The sequence below is a fragment of the Mustela erminea genome, chromosome 18 (genome assembly GCF_009829155.1).
Source record: "Mustela erminea isolate mMusErm1 chromosome 18, mMusErm1.Pri, whole genome shotgun sequence".
NCBI lineage: Eukaryota > Metazoa > Chordata > Mammalia > Carnivora > Mustelidae > Mustela > Mustela erminea.
This window is the reverse complement of record NC_045631.1, coordinates 31,948,882-31,973,322: the sequence shown is the minus strand read 5'-3', so window position 1 is coordinate 31,973,322 and position 24,441 is coordinate 31,948,882. Positions and strand designations below refer to the sequence as shown.

The following is a 24,441-nucleotide window of genomic DNA, read 5'->3' as shown; positions in this document are numbered from 1 at the left end:
TATACCAAAGTGCTTTGCGGCGTGCGTCATTAGCATAGCAGGAGCACGTAAGTCTGCGTGCGTCATTAGCATAGCAATAGCGCGAAAGTCCTTGCTGGGGTTTCGGCACTGTCTCAGAAGACCGTCCCTCGAATGCCGTGTTTCTCGATCAAGTTCACCGGCGGGCGACCTGCGGCATTCGCAGGTCAGTGACCATGTTCCTCTTTATGTCGGGCGTAAGGAAGCGGCCTGGAAATAGTACCTGTTTGGGCGCGGAGTCAGACCTGGGTTCAAACAAATACTCCTCGAGCACTCGCTGCAGAAAAGCGCTTTTTAGCTGGTAACGTTATACTTGGTCTTTCTGAACCTCGGGGTCGTTTCAGGCCATCTCAATGTTGGTGGCGTTAAGCAAGACAACATAGATAAAGCACGTAGCAAGTTGGAGTAGCAGATACTCAACTAGTGTTGGTTCGAACCCTCCTGCTGCCCAACCCCCAACCGCACCCCCTCCCCCACCTTGACCTTGCAGAAGATGAGTAAGGAGCTCCTGAGTGCGGTCGGTAGTGGATTCCTGTCCTCTCTCTGGGCTTTAAAAGTCAAAGGAGTAACACCACAGGCTGAGGCACTTGGCACTTTAATCCCTGAGGTTTGATTTCCTTGCAAGGTTTCTACCCTAACGTAGTACGCTCCGGGAATCTCGCATCCATGCTCCTTCGCTTAAGATGAGGAATCAGGCACTGGTTGGTAGAGGCTGGAGTCCACCCCAGGGTTGCAAACTCCTGCTACTGCCCATGCAGTAACATCAGCCTTGCACCTAAGAACTGGATCCCATCTTGAACCTTCACTCAGAGATACACTGATAAGAGTGGAGGGGCTTCATGGACTTTTTTTTTTTTTTAAAGATTTTATTTATTCACCTGACACAGAGAGATCACAAGTAGGCAGAGAGGCAGGCAGAGAGAGAGAGAGGAGGAAGCAGGCTCCCCGCGGAGCAGAGAACCCGATGCGGGACTCGATCCCAGGACCCTGAGATCATGACCTGAGCCGAAGGCAGCGGCCCAACCCACCGAGCCACCCAGGCGCCCCTTCATGGACTTTTGAACCCCATAATCACTCACATGTGAAAGCCTCCCCAAATTTGCACGTGCTTACGTAACCCTGGGATGCTTGCTTTACGTTCTTCTAGATGCATCCCCCCCCTCCCCCGCCCATAGATTGCAGCCCCGAGACCCCTTCCAGCTAGAAATTCTGAAGCTACGACTGAAAATGAATCCCAGGACGGGAAGAGCGGGGATCTGTGCCGTTTGATTTGAACCTGCAGCGCGAAGCGGGCTGGGGACCATGAGGTCTTCCTGGGGACCATGAGGTCTTCCTGGGGGTTCCTGAAGATGGGCTTCCAGCGGGAGTCCGAAGAGTGCAGCTACATACAGTCCATGTTTCCTTCCTGTCCTGTCCCTCGGCCGTGTCTGGAGGCTCGAGAGATGCTCTAGGAAGGAAAGTCATCCTCATGAATGTCTCACTCCGAGGAGGATGCCCTCGGGTAAGGGAAAGGATTCCCCCCTGTTGGATGAGGATCCCACCATGTCTGAACACCCTTGCAGAGCGGAACGTTCCCTCAGGTTCCCTCCGTCAGCCCAGCCGGCCCTTTCAGCACCCCCTGTGAGGTACTCCTCGGAGAATAAATAAGGAAACAGAGTGGTTAGCCAGAGCAAGCCTTGTCCAAATTCAGAGAGCAGCGGGCAGTCTGTGCTGCAGAGTACATTTTGACGTCTCTTCCTCCCTGGAAGGGAGGGTGGGGGCGTGTTCTCACCTCCGCCCCCCACCCCCTGCATCTCTTCAGTGCCCTACAAACACACCCCAGCTTCCTCAGCTATAAGTAAGGAATTCTGAATCAATAAGAAAATAATAAATGCCTTGGCCAGGGGGCTGACTCCCCAGCCTGCACCCCGGGGCTTTCCCCTCTCCCCCACCACTTCTGAGATCAAAGGTCATGATTGGTGCCCGAGGACACCCCCCACACCGACCCCCCCCCCGTTGATTTTCCATCTGAGATAGGACTGCCTTTCCTAAAAGGAATCTTCCCTACCTATAACCTTATTCTCCTCTTCCTATCTCTTTTCTTCGTAGCTTTGAAGGCCTGCAAATGAGCGCCCTTTGATAGGGCTCCCTAGACAGCCTGAAGATGCCCCTCCCTGTCCTCCACCCTCCCTACTTCCCGTTGGCGCAGGAGGCCCTGCAGAAATCCCTTCGCCCTTCTTTCAGGTTCCCCGGCCCCCTACCGCGTCCCCAGAACTACAGAGGGAAGTGGACTCCTACCAAAGCCTTATGAAAAGGTACCCTCAAAAGACCAAAGTGCCTTTCTTTCCTCTGAAAGAACATGAATCCCTGAAATAGAGGGAAAAAAAAACCAACTTAAAAGCAGAGCGGAGGTAGGGGAGCAAGAAGATGCGACTTCCCTTGGTCTCACAGTTCTCAGTGGGAAGCCTGGAATGGAGCTATTTGTGCACAAGACAGACGTGGGCCTTCTACCTTTCCCTTCTCCCCCTCTCCCCCTTGGGTGGGGTAGTGGAGGGGGCACGTGAGTGTGGGGATGTGGAAACCAGCTGGGAAAGACCATAGGAAAAATCAAGGGTGGAGGAGATTCAAGGCTCCAGAGAGGTGGATGGTATGGGAGAAGCCCAGACTGCCCGGCCCCCTGACTGTGACTTGTGCAGACACCATGGTTGACTCTCTTAAACAGTCCCCATTCACCAACATGTCTGTGTGAACAGGAAGCCCTGTTCCCATTGGCAGAAATCCACCCCAAGGCACTTTTGGGATCACACGATAATGTCTGAGTCAGGGGATGCCTTTGAGATACTTCGTCTGGCAAATCCTTTCATTTTTCAGACAAGAACATTGTCCAGGGAAGGCAAGTGACTTGCTGAATGTCACACACAGCAAAATACAAGCATAGCAACCCCTCCTTCAACAGATCAAGCACCCTGTCTCTTGCTAATTTCTACGTGGACCCAAGGGGCAAAGATGATCTGATCCTAGCTTTGCTGATGGATAAATGGAGGCATGAAGAGCCTGACTCCTTCAGCATACTGTTTTCTAGGCTTTAGCAAGGTCTTTAAGTGTCCACATGCTACCCAACTTCAATGTCACGTTTCCCATGAAATCTCTAGGCTCCTGGTTAGAAGCAGCCACTCCTTCCTCTGAACCCCGCCCCGGTTCCAACCCAAGCTCTCCATCCACCCCTGTCTTACAATGCCTAACTCCCTGCGATGATACCTTTGTCCACAACTTAAGATGTCAGCATCTTTGAGGGCAGAGATTAGGTTATGGATTGCAACCAAACCTAATTTCCAACCAATGCAATGTATAATCCTTATTCTTTAATGCATTCCTATAACTTTTAAAAAGATTTTATTTATTTATTTGAGAGAGTGCGCAAGTGCATGGCCACAGCAAATGGGAGAGGGGCAGAGGGAAAGGGAGAGAGAGGCAGAGAATCCCAGGCTGACTCCATTCTGAGGGCAGAGCCCCACCTGGGGCTTGATTTTACAATCCCGAGATCATAAGCGGATGATGGATGCTTAACCAGTTGAGCCACCCAGGTGCCCCTGCATTTCTGTATTTTTATATTCTTTGTGCAGAGTTTTTTTAAAAACCCACAAAGTTTAAAAGAAAAACAATGATTTGATCTCAGAACACTGATTCCATGAAGCCTGCCTTACCACATTGATCTTCCCCCAAACAATGCTTCCAGGGACAGATGCATACCAAGGTCTGGGTGGGGGGCTCGGAGCAGGATGGATTAGCCCTAGGTGTGGACAATAGGGGTACATTGTTTGAAGTGATTTTATTTTATTTTTTAAGATTTTATTTATTTGAGAGAGAGAAAGAGGCAGAGAGAGAATACAAGAGGAGGGGAAGGGCAGAGGGAGAAGCAGACTCCCACTAAGCAAGGAGCCAGATGTAGGGCTCAGCCCCAGGAACCTAGGATCATGACCTGAGCCAGAGCCAGACGCTTCACCAACTGAGCCACCCAGGCGTCCCTGAAGTGATTTTTAAAATGATAATGTCAAAAAGGGGCACCTGGGTGGCTCAGTGGGTTAAAGCCTCTGCCTTCGGCTCGGGTCATGATCCCAGGGTCCTGGGATTGAGCCCGGCATTGGGCTCTCTGCTCAGCAGGGAGCCTGCTTCCTCCTCTCTCTCTGCCTGCCTCTCTGCCTACTTGTGATCTCTGTCTGCCAAATAAATAAATAAAATCTTAAAAAAAATGTCAGTGTTCTCTGTTTTTCAGCCATTTTTCTGTTCTTATGGTAGAAAAAGTTTCAGTTTTTACCAAATATGATAGGAATTATGATGAATTTTCTGCTGAAGGTATTTTAGTGGAAATTTTCAACTGTGGAGACTTTGGAACGCTCTTAGATAAATCCTGAAGGGAAACAAAAACATGGAAAGTACTATAATTTCTGGAATTTATTGAGAAGTGAGCTGTTTTATGTATCTCTGCCAAGCTTGCCCAGATGAAGATTGTAAAATCCCTGTTTGTAAATCTGTTACTTTGTGTGAAAGAAAGTTTCGAAATTAAAATTGGTTTAAAAAAAGTTGATTAACCAGGAGTAAAGAAAATAGGCCTGACAAATCTGGCTACTGAACGTGAATTTGCAAAGACTAATTTTGACAAAATCACCGACAAATTTACAAAAGGAAAGGGACAAACATAGAATTTGTAATATTCTTTCTCATTAATTGCAACAGACAAAACGTGCAGGTATGTACATTTTTCCTTTACAAGAAAATACATCGGTAAAATTTTTAAGAGTATTAGTCTGGTACTATTCCTCTTTTTCCTCATTTTTTTTTTTTTTTTTGTTATTACTGATGTCGTTATGTGTATGACATTTAAGGAGAGAAAAATTTCACAGTTTTCTGCCATTATTATTGGTTTTAAAGTAATTGTTTTGTACAGAGACAAGGAGGCTAAAATGACCCATTCTGAGTACATCCCTGGGTGCTCCCCCACCCCCTCCTACGCCCCCCCCCCCCCCCCCCCCCCGCACTGCCCCTTCTCACTCCCCCACGGTGAAGACAATTTCCTCTCAATCCTCCAACAAGACTTGCCCCACCCACCCCTCACAGAATCTTGGAAATGAAGCTCCTATGAGGCTGTTTCTGGCTAGTTAAGGTTTATTAGTTGTGTCTTCCCTATTAAATTGTAATTGCCTTGGCTCTGGGTCCTTGTCCATTTTTACAAGGCAAAAGGAGGGATACAATATCCTCCCTTGGTATCCCCTGTATGAGAGGGTTTCTCCACCTCCACACTACTGACATTTGAGGCCAGAAAATTCTTTCTGGTGAGGGCCACCCTGTGCATCATAGAATGTGTCACAGCACCCCTGGCCTCTTCCCTCCAGATGTCAATGGCACTCTTCCCACCCTCCCCCTCCCAAGGCGTGGCCACCAAAATTGTCTCCAGAAAGGTCCTGGTTGCAAACCACTATTTAGATGGAGAATCTACAGCTTGTAGTTGAAATGGGCGTGGAGGAGGCCGTCCTCTAGGTTGTGGAACTTGAACAAGACTCCTAGCATCACTGAGCCTGTTTTCTGCATCTGTAGAGTTGGGATAAGAACATCTATTTTGTTTTGATGGGAGGTTCAAAATAGATAATGTATGTGAAAATGACTTGTATGCTCTAAATCTATTTGTGGTTGTATAAGGTCATTATTATAGAGAGGTCAAAATTTTTACACTGCAATTCAGTGGTAGGGGAAAAAATGTAGCTCTTAAAAGGATCTATAATTGATTTCGTCTTTATTTGAGTCCCCAGAAAACTTAATTGGCCAATTAAATGTAATTTCTTCTTTTTCCATTTAAAACCGCCTTTTCCATTCAACTTGATCTCTTTGGGTTAAGAATTCAATTAATTCAAGATACAAATGTCCAGGGAAGTTTCCCTCAAGATCTCTCTCCACCTTCTTCTCTTTCCCTGAGTTTGGGTAGGGGTGGAACTTGGGAGTCCTACAGTGACTGGTGGGGGTAGTCTCAGTTTTCCGAGCTGGCCACAAGTCGCCACTGATCTGTGGGCTCTTCTGGACTCTTACTGGGTATCTGCCTGGCAAAGAGTCCCACCTTGTTCTTTGGAGTTTTGTGTTTGGTCCCCACTCCCTGCAGTCACCAGATCTCCTTATGTCCTTCATTTCTTTCAGCCTCTGCATCTCCCAGAGACCCAGGAGCTCCTAGGTGTGTTGCCTGCACGGAGCTGGAGTCTGAAAGTCTCTGCAAGTCGGACCTCTGGCCCCCTTACCTGGACACCTTTCTCGGCCCCCGCACCACACTACGTGCCTTCTGGGCTGACCATGGGCTATCTAAGACATTTACCTTTCCCAGAGGTAAGTTAACCACATCGCAGTGCTTCTAAATTCATGCTAAATATCTTTCCCCCTTCCCACCCTCAACCCTGCAGGGTTCAACCTTGATTTGGGGAGCAGAAGCACCCCCATCTCCGGCCTGTAACTGACTCTCCTCTTCAGTGGCACTACAGCCCCGGGGCTGCTGGGAGGAAAACAGGTTCATCAGTAGGAGAACCTACATTGAGATCTATTTCAAAACCATTCACAGTTACAGCCAAGGCTCTGAGCCAGGTGATGGGAAAAAAGAGTCCTCTGGAAATGAAAAGCATGGCCCAGACGGCCTTCATTCTTCAGCCACCTCTCCTCCCACAGAGACGGCCTCCTGCCCTTGAAAAGCAAAACTTTGCCCTTCCTGCTCGTTTCTCTGCCTTCTCTTCCTTTGCTCCTTGTTTTTCTGTTGTCATTGCCTTCCTCTCAGGATTTGGTTTCTGTGCGTGGTTTGCTTTTGGGAGTTGTCCCCTGAAAAGAGGCCCTTGGGTTAGCTGAGGGCTCTCTGTTTTTCTTTCCCGTCTTTCCTGGGGAAGCCGGGCTGACACAGCTGCTCTGGCAACCGGTGTTTCCAAGGAGAGCCGCCAAACATGTGGAGGAGCCTCTGCGGGGAGAGCTGGGCCAGCATCTCCTCATGGAGAAGCCATTCCAGGGGGTTTCTTCAGAACCACTGACAAGGGCCAACCAAGACAGACTCTGGGTTTACTCACCAGCCTCAAGAGCCTCAGGAAGCAATTCCCAGTGGCTCCATTAACAGCTTCCTCTGAAAATTCATATCCTACAACTTGTTTAGGGCCAACTATGCATTCTTGGTAGCACCCCCAAACTTACGCTATAAGAACGCACACATGGACACGTCTCCCCTTGGACTCTCTTTGGAAGCCTGGATTAATATAATGGAACTTCCTCTGCCACATGGACTCCACTCTGGCATCCCCTTCTGGATGGATTTTAATTAGGAAAGACACAGCATTTGAATTATGCTTATTACTTTCAGTTGGCTTGTACAGGCTGTGGATTTAGGAAAAAGAAATGGAAGTCACGTGTGCTGGATTTTCTAATGGGATGGATCTGGAAGGGAAAAACAGGCCAAAGGAATATTTAATATCTCTCTCTTCTTCTAGGCAGCCTGGCTGAAAAAGGAGGTCCAGGTTCTAAGATCATCGTCATCCTCATCACTAACACTCCCTCAGCACCTACCCTAAGCCAGAACTCTGGTTAATAAGCATTTCATAAGCATTATCTTACTTAGTCAAAAGAATTACTGTTTAGCCAATAGATCCTATTGGGGACCCTGTTTCTAGGGGAGACCAAGGATGTACACTTGGCATGAATCAGGGGTTCCTCCCCTAGAGCTACCGTATAGCTATCAGTGCTGGCTGTTAACCATGCATATGTGATGAATCGATGGTGAAATAAATGAATGACTGAATGTAGGAGATGTGCTCAGCATGGATCAGATACACAGGAGTTAGGTGTAGGAATAGAGTCTGTCACCCCGTAGGGCTGTCTCGGCCCCAGACCTTGCTTCTGGGTGGACCAGATAGTAGCATATTGTTCCATTTCACAATGGATGGATAACTTTTTAGTGGAACTTGAATTTTGGATGAATAGGGAGAATTTTTCTCCCCCGAATTTTTATTTATCTCAAAGGGGATAAACTTTCAGGACACAATTATGATTTTAGGCAAATGATATAACCCATCTGACTTTCTATTTCCTCAACCACAAAGTGGCTGTAATAATGACTACCAAAGGGAGTTTTCTAAAGATCTTAAAAGATCAGATATGTAGCCAGGGATTGGGGGCTCAGATATATTAAATGGCTTTACCATCATTACTCATTCAATTATTCAACAAATACTCAATAATCATGGGCCATACCATATTCTAGGTGCTAGGAGTACCCCAGTGAAAGTGAAAGACAAGGCTCCTTAGTGGGGCAGAGGAAACAAACAATAAACACATAAACAAGATCATTTCAGATTACAGTAAACACCCTGAAGAGAGTAAAAGATAGAATGAAAAGGCCATGCTGGGGGCAACATGAGGAAACCTTAGAAGTGCCTTTGCAGCTGAGACTGGAATCATAAGAGAGAAAATGCCATGCCTGGGATTTTTCTGGGGGGTAAGAGTTCACTTAACAAAAATGGCACATGCAAAGGTCCTGCGGCAGAACTGACTATGATGTAGAGACAGAAGAGCAGTGAGCTTAGTGAGTGAAGAAAGGGGCCCTGGACAGGGCTAGAGAGGTAGGCAGATGTCAGATCATGGAAGGTGTTACAGACCTGGTGAGCAGTTTGGATTTTATTCTGAGAGCTGTGAAAATATTTGGAAAGCTATAGCAGGGGAGTGGTATGTTCTGATTTACATTTGAAAAAGATCACCCTGGCTGCCATATGGGGAGTGAATTACTGGACCTATATGCAAGTTAAGTGGAATAGTTGAGGGCAGAGGTGATGGTAGCCTGGAGTATGGGTAGCAACTCTATGCAAAGGCTTGCATTCGGATGGTGAGTAAGGGAACTGGGACTAGAACCAGGCTTATAGCAGCGTCTGTCCCTCTGACCCACTATGTGCCAAAATAATTTTTTTTTCTTTTCCTTCCTTCCTTCCTTCCTTCCTTCCTTCCTTCCTTCTTTCTTAAGATTTTGTTTATTTTATTTGAGAAAGTTAGAGAGAGAGCATTAGTTGGGGGGAGGGGGAAGGAGAGGGAGAAGCAGGCTTCCTGCTGAGTGGGGGTCCTGACATGGGGCTCCGTCCCAGGACTCTTAAAATCATGACCTGAGCTGAAGGAAGACGCTTAACTGACTGAGCCACCCGGGCACCCCTCTGCTTTTCTTTTTTATTTTTTTTTTAAAGATTTTTTTATTTGTTTATTTGACAGAGATCACAAGTAGACAGAGAGGCCGGCAGAGAGAGAGAGAGGGAAGCAGGCTCCCTGCTTAGCAGAGAGCCCGACGCGGGACTCAATTCCAGGACCCTGAGATCATGACCTAAGCCGAAGGCAGCGGCCCAACCCACTGAGCCACCCAGGCGCCCCTGCTTTTCTTTTTTAAATGGATTTACCTTTCATAGTGCTTCCTGCAGGGCCATAAGGTTGCTGGGAACTGCTAAGGTCAACATAGAAACAAGAATAACATGCTGGCAGGATAGCACCCTTGTCCGCATCCTTAAGGTTTAATGTCCTGGAGTGTTGGACATGAAAGGGGCCAGGAGAGCGCATAAGGGTAGGAAAGGAGGGGCTGGCAAGGTCTTGGGGTTCCCACAGTGAATGGGGCTTCTGAGGCGTGCACGGGGAGGGTTACACTCAAGGAGGAGGCCCATTTCCACTCAAGCTCAATGACCTGGTTGGCAGCACAAGGACAGAGAACCTGTTTGAGCCTTTCAGGAGGGACCAGGTCAGCAGGAGCCTGGGGACTTCAGAAGGAGTGCATGGGAGCATGCCCTCCACTTTGGAAACCTGAAAGGAGGTTCCCTCGAACCTTTCCTCAGCAGTGCACGTGCTCTTTGGAGGCGAGGAGGAAAAGGGGCTGTCACTTCCTCATGCTCTTTCTCAAGGGCCCTGTGTGCCTCTCCATCATTATCTTTGAGACATCTTACCATGATTCCTTATTAGTGGGTGGGTCTCTCCATGGGACCGGGGTCTCCTTTGAAGCTGTTTTACTTACTTTGCCATCCTTGCATCATGTCAAAGGAATGGGGGAACAGTAGGCAGTGAGCAGACGTTGCTGAACTATGCAGTGTATGACATTCCTAGAAGCAGAGAACCAGAGATTTGCTCTGCATTGGATTCTAAGAATTTATAAATCAACAAGCCCAGGGATTCTTAACTTTTGGGAGTCACAAATCCTTTGAGAAAATAATGACAGCCATGGACCCCAGAAAAATCCATATGTTCAAAAAAAATTTTTTTGGAGAGGTTTTTTTTTTTTTTTTTTTTTTTTAACGGATGGAAAAATTGAGGACCAGAGAACAGAAGTGACTTATTCGAAGCTACCAAACTTGTCCCTGACAGTCATACCTGGAACCCGGATGTCTGACACTCCTAGTCTGTGTCCCTTTCACCGTGCCTGGGCAGAGCCAGCTAACAAGGGGACTCTGTCACGGTCGTCACCCATAGGGTGCCAAGATAATCATCAGAACCATACCAAGAACTGGCCCTGGAGAGAATTCTTAGAAAACAGATGACTGCAGAGATATGAAACTGCTATCCTGGGCTGTCGGGATCATGCTGTGCCTACTCTGGGCAGGCCGGGAAGAGTCTCAAGGGTATATAAGTCCTGAAAGTTAGTGACTACTCAGTTGTCACCGAGAGCAAGACAGTAATACCAACTGTGTGTCCAGGGATACAAGCCTAACTATAAGCACTAATGAGCTCATTTTCAGCCTCCTGGGTACAAACACTTTGAAGCAGAGAAGCTCTGTCTTTGCATATAGATATATTTAGGACAAAGTCCCAAGGCGATGCAGGGATTGGGAGGCTCCTCTGGGTGGCTAATGCAGAGGGAAACACAGATTTCTTCAGGTTTAATCTCACCCCCTCCCACTTAGTGAGGGACAGATCAACAGAGACAGAGTCAGAGAATGTGATGGAAGACATCAAGAAGGAAGAAGGACCTGAGAGTGTGGGGCGAGAAGAGGAGGAATGGGAATACAATTTCCATACAAGGCTGTGGGTCTGTACAGTCCCCAAAACACTTTCTGACTCCGTTGCGTCACCGAAGCCTCCAGCCCTGTTCCTAATGGCTGGGAAGACGTGGCAAAAAAAAAAAAAAAAAAGAAAAGGAACAATCCCTTTAACCATCCTGGCGGTTTTCTTCCTTCAAGAGCCATAAGGCCGGGGGCGCCTGGGTGGCTCAGTGGGTTAAGCCACTTCCTTCGGCTCGGGTCATGATCTCGGGGTCCTGGGATCAAGCCTCGCATCGGGCTCTCTGCTCAGCAGGGAGCCTGCTTCCTCCTCTCTCTCTCTCTGCCTGTCTCTCTGTCTACTTGTAATCTCTCTCTGTCAAATAAATAAATAAAATCTTAAAAAAAAAAAAAAAAAAGAAGAGCCATAAGGCTGGGTCCACAGGAAAACAGAACCAAACAAAACACACTCAAAAAAAGAGAACTCCCTTCCCTCTGAGGACCGTCATTAAACACCAGATGTCCAGTCGGGAGAGACTCGAAGCCAAAACCGCTGTGCTTCTGCTCCCAAGTCACCTCTGTCCTTCCCCGCTTGGCTTTTTTCAAACCACAGGTCCCTGTGCCTGTCAGTCTGAGGGGAGCTTTCTCTCCAGCCGGTGTGACACCACGTGAGTCCCTGGCTTTCGAGCTGCAGTGATGGGTGGGGGTGAGCCTGCCACTGTCACGCTCTCCCCTTACGGGCAGCCCCCCCACCTCGCCGCCCCTGCCCCGACACCTGGCAAATTTGTATTCAGTTCTGTTCAGCTCCAAAGCTACCTCTTCCATGTTGCTTTTATTCCTAGACTCACTGTCTCCTCTGTGCTCGAAGATGAGGACAGCTCACATTTTTATATCTATTGTGTATCCACCATGTGCTACTTACAGCCTCTTCAGTCTCAGAACTAGGAATAGCTGAGATTCTTCTTCAGAACTCCTCTGCATTTATCTTGGCACACTGAATCATTTAACGAACCATATTTCCTTTCTTCATTGCCTTGGATGCGAAGAAGCCCAAAGCCACATTTGTGACCCCCTCGCTAGCGAGGATACAAGATACTCTTTTGATGTGATCGGGGAGGCTTAACCTTATCTCTTGTTTTCCCTCGTGTTTCCTATCCTTGCTTTTTCTTCACCCTGATTTTATTATCTGCTTACGAAAAGTCATTGGGTTCCTTTGGTTTCCTGTGGGGAAGCTCAAATCCTATCTGAAATGGGTCACGATGCAAATAAAACTAAAAGGTGTTGTCGATATAGCTCTGTAATTTTCCTAAAAATCTTGCAACTTTCAAGGAGCTCAGAGAGTTTGCATAACTTATTCAAGACCATGCAACTTCTGAATCAAAAAGCTAGGAGTCAAATCCTTGTCTGACTCTGAAGCTCAAGCTCTTGACATACAATTGCTTATACTTAGCATTAGTTCTGTACCCGATTTCATGCCATGTCCTCCCCATGTTATCTCATTTATTCTCATGGCAACCCTATGACGCAGTTACTCTTATCACAGCTATTTCCAGGTAAAGAAAGTAGGCTTCAGAAAGATCAAATCATTTGCTCAAAGGTGTTTAGCATACTGAGATTCAAACCTACGAGGCCTGAACTTTGAGTCTCTCCAGATTCCCCAACTCAGAATAGAGATAAGCATGCAAAGGAAAAAAAAAAAAAAAATCAGATTCCTAATGAAATATTTGACTTCTTCTGAGTGTCCCCTTTGCCTGGTTATATCACAAAGGCTCATCAACCGACAAGTCCTATTGGAGCAATGGGTGTCTGGCTAGAAGGAGGTATTTCTGAGTTTCACAGCTCTTCATGGAGCAGATGCATCAAAAGCACAAAGTCTGTGTGCAGTACTGGGTTTTAAATGCCAGCTTGAGCACTGACAGAGAGGAAGATCACTCACTACCTGGCGCCCAAAGGGTGGAAAGAAAGGCCTTTGGAAAGGGCGGCCCTGCTCCCAGGCGCCATCTGGCAGTAGGGATGGGGAATTGCTCGGAGAAGGAAACCCACCAGCATAATGAAAATTCCCGAGTACAATTTACTGGGGCTCTGGTGCGCTGGGTACTTAACTGCATAAACGAGAAACTTGAAACTCACAGTAATAAGTAATTTGCCAAGTGGTTGGACCACCGTTTATTTAGCCTGTCTGGGCCTTTATGTCCCCTGCCTTGTGCAAACTCTCCAAAAGTCCTATTCCTTGGTAGCTCCCGCCTTTTGCGGCCGCTCAGGGCTGGAATCGGGAATGCGCCCCACTCCATACTGAGGCATTCGTGGAGGCAGGCAGCAAGTGTGTTAGCAGTGGGTACTAATAGGGCTGTTGTCCTCCATGTGCCCACACAGTTGGCCCAATTCACGGCAGGGGCTTCCTGCCTTGGAGACGATGTCTGAGACTCTAGCCCCAAGTTTCAGTCAGCTCAGCTGGGCTTTATGACCCATATTACTCCCACCAGCCCCCGCTCCGGGGAGCGGGGAACACTGGATTCTTCTCTCTCTGCTCACTGATCATTGACGTGGCGCCGTCACAGATAACCAAAAGAGCCAGCCCCGAGCCATACCACCACCCTCGGAGTGCAGTTTGGAGCTCTGGTGTTGACGATTTCCCACACCACGCCTAGAATTATCCATTAGCTGCCTGGGCTGCCCATAGGGGAACAGCCCCCTGCCCTTAAGCCATCCGCCCCCTAGGCTGTGCTCTTCCTAGCCCCACTGTCACCAGGGACAAGACAGTGAAGGCTGCAGATTAATTCTCACATGATTGTTACTGTCCTTTGGGAAATGTCTGGAGAGATCGAAAGGGGCTAGAAATTTGAGGACAGACCAAATGCTGCCTCGCTTTGCCAAAAGGGACAATGATGGATCCTTATTACTTCAATAATTATAACATTCTTTAGAAGCAAATGATGTGTGAACAGTAAAGAAATAGTGAATAATAGGAGTTGGGAAAATTCGCTGTGAATAAATCATGTAAAATTAACCAACTTTCCTTTTTAGAAAAAGGTGTATTACTGGTAGATTTTGGAATGCTAGAGACACAGTTTGGAAATAGAAGTGCCCAAACTAGTTAATGGACTAAATGTTCCCCTGGAGGGGATACCCTGCAGAGCCCCAAAAGGCTGGTCTGTGCTCCGACTTGGGCCAGTAACGTCTATGACTCCAGTGAAACCCAAAAAAGCATACTTCCTGATGCCAGGATTCCAAATTATTTGACATCTTGGAACAACAACAAAATTCAAGAAAATGGAACTTTATTAGTGAAAACGAAGTCTTACACCTACTTGAAAACAATCAGATATAGGAAGGAGTAGCTAGCGGTTCACAGGAGAGACTCAGGGCTCCAAGGACTACAAGCCCAGAGTGAGCGAGCAGTGGGATGCGGGGGCTGGGGAAACATTGTGGGGGGCGGGGGGCTTGGCGATTTCCATACAGTGAAGCAAAGACTTCTGAAAATCCACCCTTCCACAAAAGCAATGAGAACACTGGCAGAAATGATCGGAATAGGGGCACCTGGGTGGTTCAGTGGGTTAGGGCCTCTGCCTTCAGCTCAGGTCATGATCTCAGAGTCCCGGGATCGAGCCCTGCATTGGGCTCTCTGCTCAGCAGGGAGCCTGCTTCCTCCTCTCTGGCCTGCCTCTTTGCCTACTTGTGATCTCTGTCAAATAAATAAATAAAATCTTTTTAAAAAATGGTCAGAATCAACATTTTCAGAACTATGGAAATTAACTGAAGTCTTGCAACAATCCAAGGAGTATTTATTCAGGAAAAATGGCTGCATCTTTATCAAAAACAGTGGACTTTGTGGCATGTTGTCTATTCCTACCCACCGCCCATATATTTATATAAATATATAATGATATATAAGGATATAACTATGTATATTATATACAAATATGGACATAGTAATAAGATAACATCTGTATATAACATCTTAGCAGGGACGCCTGGGTGGCTCAGTTGGTTGGACGACTGCCTTCGGCTCAGGTCATGATCCCGGAGTCCCGGGATCGAGTCCCACATCGGGCTCCCAGCTCCATGGGGAGTCTGTTTCGCTCTCTGACCTTCTCCTCACTCATGCTCTCTCACTGTCTCTCTCTCAAAAAAAAAAAATCATCTTAGCAGTGTGCCCGGTACACAGACACCACTTCATAAATATTAGCTTATCAATGATCCTTTTCCCTTTCTCCCCTTCCTCTATTAGTTCTGCCTCCATACACAGTCTGTTGCTAGATCCCCTTCATTCTTCTTTCCTAATGTTCACAGCAGGTGGCAAGAATGGTGGCCTCTTGGGTCTAGGCCAAGGATCCCACTGATAAGCCTGGGTCAGGCTGGGCTGTCTCTGGGAAGGGAGAGGCAAAGGTGAATGGTAACCAAGGATGAGAACCAAGATTAATGGCAATAGCGTGGCTCAGACCCTGGACATATACTAGTTAAGGCAATGGACAGAATGTGAAGGGAAGCAGGAGAAGTGAATGAGGCAGACAGAGGGCAGAGGACACAGCTGGGACACAGTACGGACACTGGGGCTGCTTGGAGTCTGGTCCTGGGTTATCGTGTGCTCTACCTGCCCCCATCAAGTCATCCTTTCTCCTGCATCTTCATCTGTACGCTTTACTGTCTGGACAACTGCAGTTGTGTTGAAGTTGGGTCCCATAGAGATACACCCAAGGCTCTTCCAACATTTGATTTTAGCTCCGAAAACTTATATCCAGTTCATTTGGGGAGCTGTAAGAAGGTGAGAGAGAGGTCTAGGTTGCTGGAGACTCCTGTTTCCACCAGCTTCAGTCACTGTTTCACGGTTCAGCTTCATTTTTATTAACGATTGGGGTTTCTCCTAAAATTTAGTTTTATTAAGAGCTTTTGCTTTCGTCAACTTTGGCTTTGCACTGGTCTGTTGCAATCTTCCCAAGGGACATCTCTCCCTTTTTCTTTCACTCTTTTTTTCCTGCACTGCACTCTGAATAAATCATGCTAAGTACCTTCTTCATAAATTCCCTCCTCCTTGCTCCAAAATATCGATAGACTCTTTATCATCCTCTGAGCAAAGGTCAAACCCTTGGCTGAGCCTCTGGGGCCCTCTTCAATCAGAATGAAAGGAACAGGTTGATGTCTTATGCTGTTAGGATCCCTGACACATGGCACACACTCAGTAAGTAAATACCAACTTCGTATCTGTGACTGTTCCCAAAGGGAACCTCTATAAGCTCCCGTCTCCTAGAACACAAGGTACAGGACTAGTACCTTGTAAATCAAATGAGGCTTTTCTTCTGACAGCAGACTTCCTGTGTCTATATACCAAAGCTTCCATTTGGGGGAATGACCTAGTGATGTTTAGGGTCTTGAGTTCCTGTCTTGGGAGGAAAATAGTATGGTGATGTTTAGGAAGTGCCTTCAACTTCTATTTTCTGTCACCTGGGAAGATACCCACTTCGGACTGGCCTACAAATATAACCATGGGGATGACCTAACCAAAGAGCCCTTGAGTGCTTCATCATTACGCCTGACTCTTGATGCCCCCTTGTGGCGATCTGTCACCATGCAAGGGTTACCAAGAGGAACCCAGAGCTGTCCTTCAGTGGGCACCTAACTCTGAGCCAACTGCTGCCCAGGCATTAACCCACATATGCACGCCACCACAGTCCTCTTAGGGAGCTGCTGTGAGTTTTACAACCTGTTCTAAGTAACACAGCTAACAAGTAGCAGAACAGAGACTTTCTACCCAGCAAAATAACAATTTAACTGAGAAAATTATTTTAAATACCCATCACGGAAAGACTCTGGAAAGTGTCTTAAGGGCTTAGAGCGAAGGAAAACATTCTTTCATGAAAACCTATAAAATCTAGTTAGGAACAGCACAGGTCTGTGGCATCCGAGCCATGTTCTGCTGCATTGTCCTCCCCACTAGCTGCGTGTTCTACTCTACCCGGGTCTTGTGCAGTCACAGGGCTCCAGTGTCCCTTAGAGTCCAGTCTGGGGCTGTAGTTTGACTTCTAAAGGGGAAGGATGCTGGTGTTTCCCAGCCCCATTTTGTGGAAGTTCTGTTCCAGATAAGCATAGCAGGAGGACTAGGTCCCCTTTATCTAGCCTCCGCTGGTAGGGCAGAAGCTCTGCTCCAGTCATGGTAAGTCAGCGGTACTGGGGCCCTGCCCACACCCCAGCTTCCTTGCAGGGCAAAAATTCCATGCTGGGCAGGGCAAGCTGAGAAGACAAAGGGTTTCCATATCCCCTTCCCCTAGGACCCCCTCAAAGAACAGGATGTCATCCTGGGGAAAGAGGGTCTGACCCAGTTTCAGTGCAGTAGTAGAGGGGGTTCTGCCTTTTGGGAAAAGCATGCCCTAAGGAGGGAAAAGCTCTGCCCTAGAGGACTGACTTTCTCTGGATTAAAGTGTGGAAAATTTCATGATGACAAGCATTGTTGAAAATAACAGCCATCTTTGTGGAAAGCAAAAGGAGACTGGTATCCCATCTGCATGATACAAGCAAAATGGCACAGCAGGCAGAAGTTGAACAGGGAAGACCAGGGAAAGAGAAAGCCGAGAAGAACTCTCCTTCGATCCCAGTCCACTCCGGGGGTCAGGAAGGCTGGGCAGTACTGCACCCCTCAGGAGCAACTGGAGCCAGATGAGGACACAAGTCCCTAGGGAATTTGACAGGAGCCGTTTTGGCATGGGAAGGGGAGAATGCGTGCAGGAGTGAAGCACGAGCAGATGTGAGAAGTGGAGACAGCCTGGAGAAAGCACGAGGAATCAGAGAATATGGAGTTGCACAGGGACGTGCGGTGATCCGAGTAGCTTTGCACTGTGTGTGTGTGTGGATCCAGTGAAGGAGGGGCAGTTAATGAGATGCAGTATTAGTGCTCTTGCCTTCGAGAGAGACCAGACCGGGTGCGCATGAAGAGACCGGCCTTGCAGAGGAGGAGGACACGTGCTCCGTTGAACGAGGGGTGGAAGCGAAGACTGAGCTCACACAAGCACGTGTACTGAACCGGTCAAGGAAAGGCAGCAGCCCTTCCATATGATGGCTTTTACTCTACCAAAAAGTGAAAGACAAGAACAGGAAATTTGGGGAGAGAAGGGGAGCTCAGGCTTACCAGATCTAGAGAGAGAGAGTAGGAAGCCAAGGCACCACAGTGACCCATTCAGAGTGGGTTATTCATTTAGAGTGACAGCTCTTTGCCCCACATTGTGTTTCCCATAGCCATTCCCAGGAGTGCTGGGCTAGAAACTCTTCCGTTTGTAGGGTGGGTGTGATGAAGACAGAAAAGGGTAAAACAAAGATAGCAGCAGGGGAGTCATGACATTGATAGATCATGAAATAGAAGCCATAAAGAGGTTAAGTAATATCAAGAGAGGGCCATTGAACGAAAGAAAAAAGTTAAGTGGCTGGACTCGTAGGTCAGAGGCCTAGAAGTTGGACTTATAAAGCCATGATTTTTGGAAGGGGTGCAGGTAGTTGATAATGTCAGGGGCAGGATCACGGGCACCTGGGTTGAGGTACTGTTGAGAAGTTCACTGAGTTGATGTGCAAGGTGTTGGGTGAGCAGCGTCCCTGAAGATACAAGTTATTCAGCTCAGTGGCATTGATCGCAGGAGACAATGACTGTGAATCAAGCCCTCAAGACTTCAAAGAAGGAGAGCAAGTGACAAGGAAGGGGAGAGGGGAGTAATGAAGCATGAGCTTCAAAGGAGTTGGGTTTGTTGTGTTGCGTGTTTTGGGTTTAGTTTGTTCTCATAAGAGCGCAGAGGAATAACTGTCTGGAAGCAGCAATGGCAACAAGGAGGACCATTATCCTTCCACTGGATCCTGAGCTATGAGAGAGGAAGCGGGCACACAGTCACCTTGAGTTTCAACTAAGGTAAATGGGTGTCGGAAGCACTCGAAGAAGTGTTCGAAGATAGAGATGAGTTTGCTGATCACTTAGTGGAAGTTCTTGGTGGCAGACTAGTAAGGGGTTAGGAGGGAGGGAAAGAGGAAGGGGTTGGTTAGACAAGGGGATGTATAGATACGTTTTTATTAAAAAAAAAAAAACAGGAGTAGCATTACTGATTGGTAAATAACTTACTATAATATTGATTAGTGACATACATTATATGTGTATAAAAGATAATCTCCTACTTGGTAAAATAACTACAGAGAATTCCACCAGCCTCTGATTTTATTTTTATTTTTTTTCTAGCATTTTAAATGGCTTCCCCATCCATTTAGACGTCTTAGGCTCTCATTGGTGGTTTGTGGCTTTGATTCTGTTCAGCCCAGCTGGAAAACAAACCATTAGGAAATGCATTTGGACCTCACTCTGTGCCCAGCAGAAACAAAACAGAATATCTATTTCATTAGCCCACCAGGACCGGGGAGAGGTGAGAATTCTCTGGAAAGAAAAGTACAAGAGGGCTCAGAGAGATGTCAGCCAAGCCCCACAAACTCTATTTTCCTTCTTTCCAGACCGTGTCTCAATCAAAGCAGCTGGACTAGATAAGGCTCTCTGGTTTAAGATGCTGAAATTGATATTCAGATTAAAGGTAATATGAGGACGACTTTCTCTCCCAGATGAAGGGTTTTGTGTGAGGGAAGACAGCAGGCAAATCAAAGGGAGTACTGCGGCTCTCAAAGAAAATGAGAACAGGAGAGGGTGATGGGGGAAACGGCTTAAATGACCAAAAGAAAGGCTGCACTTGTCTACGCAGGTCTGGCCTGCCTGTCAGACAAGTCAGACGGTAGCCAGCCATATGCTGCTCTGAAAAATGACAAGGAGCCACCTGCAGAGACCCAGCTTTTGATGGCCTGGGCAATGTGTTGGGACCCCAGGGACCCAGCTTCTCTCCCTCCTGCTAGGAAACACGTGGAGCCATCCACTGGAGACTTATTTAAAGCTATTACATGGATAGATTAAAGGGGATAATATAGCCAGCCTGCCTGGTGCAGATGAAGGCCACTTTCCTTCCATCTCTTTGTGTTGTAAAAACACGGTATGACAGTGCTCGCTTCGGCGGCACATATACTAAAACGCAATATAACAATGGACAACACACATTTGCTCTGAAGAATTGGTTTTCTTTCCCTCTGAACTTCAAAAATTTCAGTAATTACAATCCTGAAGTGATCACTGACGCTGTTGACTCGAAATGGCTCTCTCTGCTTTGGATGAGATTCCACGTGAAACGGTCTCCATCCACAAAGGTTTCGTTAGTGAAGCTGCCTCACCGAGAAGGTGGTCTCACAGCAGTGAGGATCATTAGCCTTCCTGAGATGCTCCTGTGTGTCAGCTGGGTTCTGTGCTTCACACACATTATCCCCTTCTCCCAGAAACTCTGTGAGAGAAATATCAGTATCCCAATTTTATAGATGAAAAAAGCCAACAACAACAAAGCTAAAGCTTGGGAAGGTTCCGCTGGTCAGCCAAGGCTATATTATTAATGATTAGATTCATAAATAAAAGACTTTCTTTAACTTCTGTCATGTCAGTGGTGGAGCATAGCTAACCTTTGATTAGATTTTAAAGCTCTATGAATCTGTTCCTTAAGCCTGGGTCACTGTGATCAGACACAAGAACATACAGTTAAAAATGACAAGGGCATATTCCTTCCTTTCTTCTTCTTGATTACTGATGATTTTAATCAAAACATAGCTTCAGCTGTAGGAATCTGCCCTTGGCTCTCCTGTCTTCCCATGCCTCACTGTTTCTCTGGGCAGTCTCTCTCTCTTGCTTAGGGCTTTACCTGCCAACTCAACTCTGATGACTTCAAGTCTGTAATTCTAGCTCAGACTCTTCCTGAGTTTCAGACCTATATATATCCAACTACCCAGGAGATATCTCCTCCTTGGGGTTCATAAAGGAACTCAAACTCAAACTCCCAAACAAAACCCATCCCATTTTGTCCCAAGTAAGCGTCTCCTCTTCTAGTCCCTGTCCACCCAGACCACCATAACAGGAATCTGCAGGTCTTCATAAACTTCTCTCTCTCTCTCTCTCTCTTCATATATCCTTCTGGTGGCCAAGTCCTGTAGGGGAGAGGTCTCGGAGTAAGGTCTCCAGATCACCAATAGCAGCAATAGCTAGAAACTAGTGAGAAATGAAAATACTTGGTTTCCACTCTAGTTCAGCCTCTTTGGGAGGGGGACCTGTAGTCTGTGTTTTAATAAGCCCCCCCAGGTGATTCTGACACTTGCTCTACATTGACCTTCCTAATATCTGACTGATGACTCCATTCCTGAAGCTTTTACTGCAGTCATTTCCTAACCAACTGTACCCTTCTCTGCTCTTAAATCCCTCTACGCTATCCTCCCCTTTCTTACCAGAATGTTCCCTCTAAATGCAAATCTGACCATGCCTCTGTCCTACATAAAATTCTTCAATGTTCCCCCAATGCTTAAGCAGCACTGTCTACTAAAAATATAGCGTGGGCCACATATGTAATCTTTTTATGTGGCTCCTGGAAAATTTTAAAAGTTTAAAACAAAAGTGAAATTAATTTGAACACTGTTACTGAACCCAGTATATCAAAAATATTATTGCAATCTGTCACCAATATAAAAGTCATTAATGATATATTTTACATTCTTTTTGCATGCCAAATCTCTGAAATCTGGTGTATATTTTTACACTTACATGTCTCAATTCCAGATGTCAAGTTTTCCTTGGAAATGCCTGACTTATATTTAGATTTCATACAATTTACAGTGGAGTCAAAAGAACACATGTACCTACCCACATTGTTCCAAACGTACTTAAAAGTTTTCCAATAACTAAATTCAATCCAGTTTTAAGTTTAAATGAACTAAAATTAAAGATTAAATTGCTTAGGCACACTAGCCACATTTCACTAGGCACTCTATAATCCCATGTAGCTGGTAGCTACCACATTGGTCATTGGGGTTTAGAGGACCAAATTCTGACCTGCCAGTATGCTTCCCGGCCCCCTATGAACTTCTCTCTAAGTTCATCAGTATATCACACCTTCATCCTTTCCTGCACATGATGATTCCATTACGCAGAAAAGCATTTCCTAAGATACTCCGCATCATGTCATGTCTCGGGGCCTTTCCAATGACACCTCCCCTCCCTCAATTACTCTGTCTCCCCATTCACATGTCCAAACCACCTACTTTTTAGACTCAGCCCTGCTATTAAGCTTCCCACCTCTTCCCAGGACTGACCGACCAATCCCTCTTTTAAGCTGAAACTCTGTGTAAATCTCTAAGACTCACATAAAATTGCATTTCACTTGTTCATGGATCTCTCATTAGAGAACAAACTTCTAAAATTTCGTTTTATTCATTTTTTATATCCCTTGCACTTGGAACGTCACCCAATGCTGAAAGACACTTAGAAAATGTTTGTTGGATTAATGAAGAGTGAATACCCACATTCGTTCCCTTTGTCCCTGTGACTGCTCCCTCCCTAGACCTGCAGGGCAGCAGTGGGCTAACACTGACAATTGGGTGTTTTGTTCTCACTGTCACATCATGGAAGTGTCCTGAAGCCCTAGGAGTGAGATGGGCTTTCTGCCTGCCCATTTCTTCCTTCTCCCTGGGTGATGAAGACACATCTTTGCCGGCAGCCCTCACAAAGGATTTAGAAACAAGGCTATACATTCTGGCGATTGTTGGATTGTTGGCTTTCTCCAATTTGCTCAGCCCACGTCTCTCAACCTCTCTGAAGCCTGGATTCCTCATCTGTAAAACGGTGGTGGTAACAGCTGCCCTCCACATAGGGATGTGCTAACCGAATTCACTAAGGGATGTCATATGCTTGGTAAACCGACAAGTTAGGCGAACCTATAGGCTTACCATCATTTCATCTCAGAAGGTCACCCACACCGACTAAAAGAGGGATCTTCTCCTTTACACACGTCTACACTGCCCAAAGAGGCAAAAGAAGAGGGAACTCAGTGCATGGACGAGGTTCCTGCTGGTGAGGACAGGCTACCCCTGTTCTGCTTTCTTCAACATGTTCCATTCCTACATGGAGAAAGTGCTCCTTTACACTCTCCACTTGTTCTGCTGAGTTCTCAAGTACTACATCTGGCTTTTTTTTCCCTTCCCTCCAAGTCTTCTCTTACCCTCTTGTGATTTCTGCATACAGGCTGCTAGATAAAAGGTTTCTGGAGTCCGGTGGAACTAAAAAGCAAGGATACCACGGTAAAGCTATTGGGTCCAGGTGTGAGCTGTGAAGATCTGACGAAGTACTTGTTGATTGAGGCTCCCTTTCGCCCACCTCCATCTCCCAAGAGGAAGGACCTCTGCAGGTTCGAATGAAAGCAGAGGATGAGTGCACTGAGGAAACCTTCCCAGAGTGAGCCTCAAAGGGGAGTAGGATGAGAGCGTCCCCAGGAAAGTTTGAGGATGCAAGAGTAGAGGAACCCTTCCCTGACTCTTGCCTGCGACCCGGGCAGGAACACCCGTGCAGGTGGTCCTCATATCCTGTGGTCTGAGAGCACAGAGAGATGATTACCCAAGAGGCAGAGAACAGGAACTGCAGAACCACTGGCTCCAAGGCGGACAGGGACAGAGAGTCAGTAGGTGGATCCTGACGGTGTCTGTGTCACGATGAAGCAGATGGACAGGCAACCACACCGCAGGTAAGCACACCTGAGAATCAGGCAGAGGCGGACGTAATAGTGAGAGGTGACACGCAAGTATTCAGTGCCTCTCCCATCTCCCGTCCCCACTCAGCACCTGACACTCGGGACTGAGGCACAGCCCTAGGAAGTCCCAGGAAGGAGGGGAAGAAAACATGGAACTGAGTGAGCCAGCCTGGAATTGGTTTGACTAAAGATTCTGTCAGGAGGGGCTGGGGGGGGGGGTGGAGAAATAAGTCAAGTTACAGAAAAAAATCACAAAATAGGGATGCATTTTTTTTTAAAAGATTTTATTCATTTATTTGACAGAGATCACAAGTAGGCAGAGTGGCAGGCAGAGAGAGAGGGGGAAGCAGGCTCCCTGCCGAGCAGAGAGCCTGATGTGGGGCTCGATCCCAGGACCCTGGGATCATGATCTGAGCCGAAGGCAGAGGCTTTAACCCACTGAGCCACCCAGGCGCCCCAGGGATGCATTTCTGATACCCATGAAACAGCGCACATCCTCTGTGAACCGTTGGTTGTATGTCTGGATGCCTGCTGGATTGTAAAATTGCTTGATGGTATGTTTTGAGTCCTGCATCCCTGCTTCTTCCAGGCCACAGTTTGTACATCATAAGGCCACCTGACAGGTTCATGAACTTGCTCTGAAATGAGCAGAGGTGGGGACAATATGTTTTCTCAGCATACCTGGGCTGCGTCCTCTCTCTTCCATCGCTTGTCTGCTGCCGCAACTCAGGAAGCATGTGTGCACTCTCCTTCACCTGTTCCCGCATTCCTTCACTCAGAAAATTCTCATGGGATGCTTGACTGTAAAGCTCTCCAGATGTGAATGGGGA

General features: G+C 47.0%; 1 protein-coding gene across 1 annotated transcript in view; it reads right to left on the bottom strand.

Moving 5' to 3' along the window:
• Positions 1–10,019: 10,019 nt before the first annotated feature.
• MMD (monocyte to macrophage differentiation associated) overlaps positions 10,020–24,441 on the bottom strand; it is a 55,147-nt gene continuing 40,725 nt past the window's right edge. The window contains exon 7 of the mRNA XM_032320219.1: positions 10,020–10,127. Within this exon, the coding sequence (XP_032176110.1) occupies positions 10,035–10,127 (93 nt within the window). The 3' untranslated portion in view covers positions 10,020–10,034. The remainder of the gene's footprint in view (positions 10,128–24,441) is intronic.